Source organism: Osmia bicornis, chromosome 4 (genome assembly GCF_907164935.1).
Source record: "Osmia bicornis bicornis chromosome 4, iOsmBic2.1, whole genome shotgun sequence".
Classification (NCBI taxonomy): domain Eukaryota; kingdom Metazoa; phylum Arthropoda; class Insecta; order Hymenoptera; family Megachilidae; genus Osmia; species Osmia bicornis.
This window is the reverse complement of record NC_060219.1, coordinates 1,036,745-1,040,508: the sequence shown is the minus strand read 5'-3', so window position 1 is coordinate 1,040,508 and position 3,764 is coordinate 1,036,745. Positions and strand designations below refer to the sequence as shown.

General features: G+C 42.8%; 1 protein-coding gene across 1 annotated transcript; it reads right to left on the bottom strand.

Moving 5' to 3' along the window:
• Window positions 1–1,269: 1,269 nt before the first annotated feature.
• Window positions 1,270–2,058, bottom strand: LOC114881190. The gene has a single exon (XM_029197894.1). It carries the CDS (start codon window positions 2,056–2,058, stop codon window positions 1,270–1,272), a length of 789 nt encoding a protein of 262 aa, XP_029053727.1.
• Between the last annotated feature and the right edge of the window lie 1,706 nt (window positions 2,059–3,764).

The window sequence follows — 3,764 nt, the reverse complement described above, 5'->3', positions numbered from 1 at the left end:
TTGTGGAGAGTCTATTGGTTTTCCTGAAGTGTATCTGTTTCTTAATTTCAATTGTCGCTCCAATAGGGAAGTGGTTGGAGTCGAAAGTGTCGTCCAGTTGTCTGGTATCCACTAGGTGAGCAATGTTTGAAGTTGTAATAACAAGGTCGATGTTGGATTTCGTGGCGTATCTACTGTCTATCCTTGAATAACCATCGAAATTGTGGACTATCAAGTTGTGATCTGTTAGTATTTTCTCCAGGTTATCACCTGCCGCATTGACTGTATTATTATTCCACATGGGGTGATGAGCATTAAAATCTCCTGCCAGTACAAGATTACCTATGTTTTTAAGGCATTCCATGGCCCTGTTCCATGTACTTCTGGTCATCTGCTCCTGGGGGGGTCTGTAACAGCCTGCCACCACAATGTTTTATGCCAAATTGGTGGTTTCTACAGCCACCATTTCTCCATCCAGGAGATCCGACCTTGGAATGTTTACCGGGACAAACCTTATATCCTTGCGGATAATTAGCGCTGTCCCTCCACCGTTTCTGTTGCGAGTCCGATCTTTTCTTATAATATTGTACTTGGCTAAAGAGAAATAGTATCCTTCTTTAAGCCAGGTTTCCGTAAGAATTATGATATCATACTCGCTGAAGATCTTAACAAGCTCCTCGTTTTTATTTAGAATGCTGCGACAATTCCAAAGAAATAGTTTCAAATGGGACATATTTTATGTTGACTTTTTACTAACCACTCCTTTGTACTGTTTAATATTAAGTGTCTCTAATGCCTTGGGGATGGTACTTGTCGAAAAGTGAATTTGATTTACGTTGACGTCGTTTCTCCCTGCTGGGGAGTCTATTAGTTTTATTTTAGAGGATGCGCTTAGGCGGGGATGCTAGGCGATTTCTTTCCGTTGTATTTGCTTGGTTTCCGGTGTCCCTCGTTCCTTACCCGTAGGGGAGGGTATAGGGGTGACATTTAGAGTACTGTCTGACGTTCCTTCTCTCGGTGTATTTATATCTTCCATAGATGAATTTGTTTTCCTGCTCCATTTTTCGACATTCAGAGAAGGACGGGCGTGCCCGCCTATTTGCTTCAGTTTGAATTCTTTGTCCATAGATACCGGTACTAGTGCTGGAAAGTTTGTTTTGTGCAACCTAATCTGTGGAGGAGTGCTAGTGCGATTTGAGTGTGGGCTTTCTATATTGTTAATTTTGACCAATTCCTTGGCTTTCCAGTAACCCACACTGTGCTATGCCATAGTTTCCTGTATTTCTTTATTTAACTTGTAATGGTTACTTGGCAGACGCAGGTGCTTCCGCATCGACCTGATGAATGACCATATTTCATGCACTTGAAGCACATTTTGAGGGCCTCAATATAGATGTGAACCTGTATGTTCAGAATCCCATATATTTTAATGTGATTGGGCAGTGTGTTGCCTTCAAATGTAATTAGCACTGTTTCGCTGGGCAACCAACTTGCTTTTTTATTTTCTTGATCATACGTTTTCCTATTGAGTCTAATGGCATTGACGATTTTAGCTGGTGATTCAGATTTGTGAACTATTTCCTCCATCGAGGCATTAGAGGGAATTTCTTTTACGAGGCCCCTTTTCTCTGTTCTATAGTAGGGAATGAAAGCTTCCAGGTCACTTTTTTCAGCCTTCATACTCTGCACAAATGTGTTGGCCGACTCCTTGCTGGGAAATTTGAGTTCTGCCGTTCCAATACTCCTGGGTTTTATTTCGGACACCCCTGCGTTCATTAGGTTTACCGCTTTGACGATGTGATTGAGATTTTGGACTCTAGATTTTTTTAACGTTTGTCCTTTAAGCTTTACGTCAACGTAGGCTGGGCCTACATGGCTATTCGGATAGAGGTTGGTTTGCCTTTCTGGTGTAGCATTCTCTGCATTTGTCACTTTCTCCTTCTTGCTAATTTCCAACAGTTCTTGCAAAACTTTTCTTTTCAAGGAGTTGGTGTTATTCATTTGCTTTGGGGCACTTCGCAAACTACTGGATTTTGCACTGTTAACTTTTATACTGGTCGGAGGAGTTACCTCCGCCATTACGGCGTCCCCCTCGTTGCCCGTGCCCATCGGGCCGGGGTCCAAGAAATTCACGGCAAAGTTTTGCCACTCCACCTTACTTAGAGGATTCTTCTTGTATAGATTTGTATACTGCAACCTCTAAACACTCTACGGTTATTCTCGAGGTCCGAATTCGGGATATATTCAGGAATTATTTTCAAAGTTCCAAACAAAGTGATTAGAGAAGGCGGGAACAGTGAGGACATCTGTAGGGAACAGAGAGTAGAATTGTGGTCGATAAGGTAGAGGGAAGTAAATAGGAAGAGAGAAATGGCGATAGTGAGAAGGAAGAGACGAGAGGAAGGGGAAGGCCGTCCAAAGTAGAATAATTAGGGTGGGCGAGAAGTAACAGCATGAAAGTCCGAACTGATGCGGGCCCCGGCCCTAGTTCCCAACCGATACCCACTTCCAACCGTTACGAACTATTTAATTCAGAGGCATTTCAGCAATATGCAAACGCCAATCCCACGGACTCACCTCAAAATACTACCTCTTCCAATAACTCCAAACAGGTTAATGAAAAACCCAAAACTGTTCAAATTAAAAACATTCGTCCCCCGCCATTATACATCAAACTCGCCTCAACGGAACTGGTGTCTTTTAGCAACAAACTTCATTTAATAGTCGGGGATCGTTTCAACCTTAAATTCCTGGGAAACCAAGTTCGGGTCCAATTCCAGGACATTGAACCATTCCTAATGGCCCGCAAAGCCTTTCAAGATGCAAACCTGAAATTCCATACCTAATCCTTACCTACTGAAAAACCACTCACGGTACTAAAAGGCCTACCGCAAATTGATCGTGAAATTATTCTTAGCGAACTACATAATAATAACCTTGCTCCTATCAACTGTTCAACCATTAAAACCAACCAAAACTTCTCCATCTATAAAATCACCTTCTCTCTAGGCACCACTCTAACCCAGGTCAGGAAAACAGGATCCCTTTACTATTGTATAGTATACTGGGAAAAATTTAACAATAACCTTCCTTACTCCCAATGTTATCGATGCCAAGCCTTCGGTCACTCCTCAGTCAGCTGCAACAAGACGCCTAAGTGTGTAAAATGTGGTAAAGAGCACCCCACCAAGGACTGCACCAAATCCCTAGAAACCACACCTACTTGTGCAAACTGCCAAGGCCCAAATACGGCTAATTACTCTCAATGCCCAAGACTCATTAACTACCTGACCAAAAAAACCACCCCACATCAAGCTAAAGCTATCTCCAACTTCCTCCAATCCACCTGGAACCTCTCCTCACCCATATCAACCCCTTTCCCTTCTCCGGCACCAACACCGATACCTAAAGCATATCTTCAAGGAAAGCTACACAGCGATGTGGCTAAAACTCCCCCGCCCACACCAATCTACACACCATCCAACTCAACATCCTCCCTTCCCCAGCTTGCCGAGATGCTTGAGTTTTGTAACCTCTGGAATGAAATTTCACAAATATTCGACTTTAAGAAAGCCATAGCAACCCTCAAACAACTCCACTCCAAACTACTCACTTCACCCAACCCCGTTGCCAAATTCGAAACCATGGCCGAGGCTGCACAAAACCTATTTGGAAAATAATATGGACAATAATCTCTATAAAAAAATAGGTAAAATCATGACATGGAATGCATGCTCCATCCCGAATAAGATCCAAGAATTAGCATCCTTGCTTTTCACCAACAA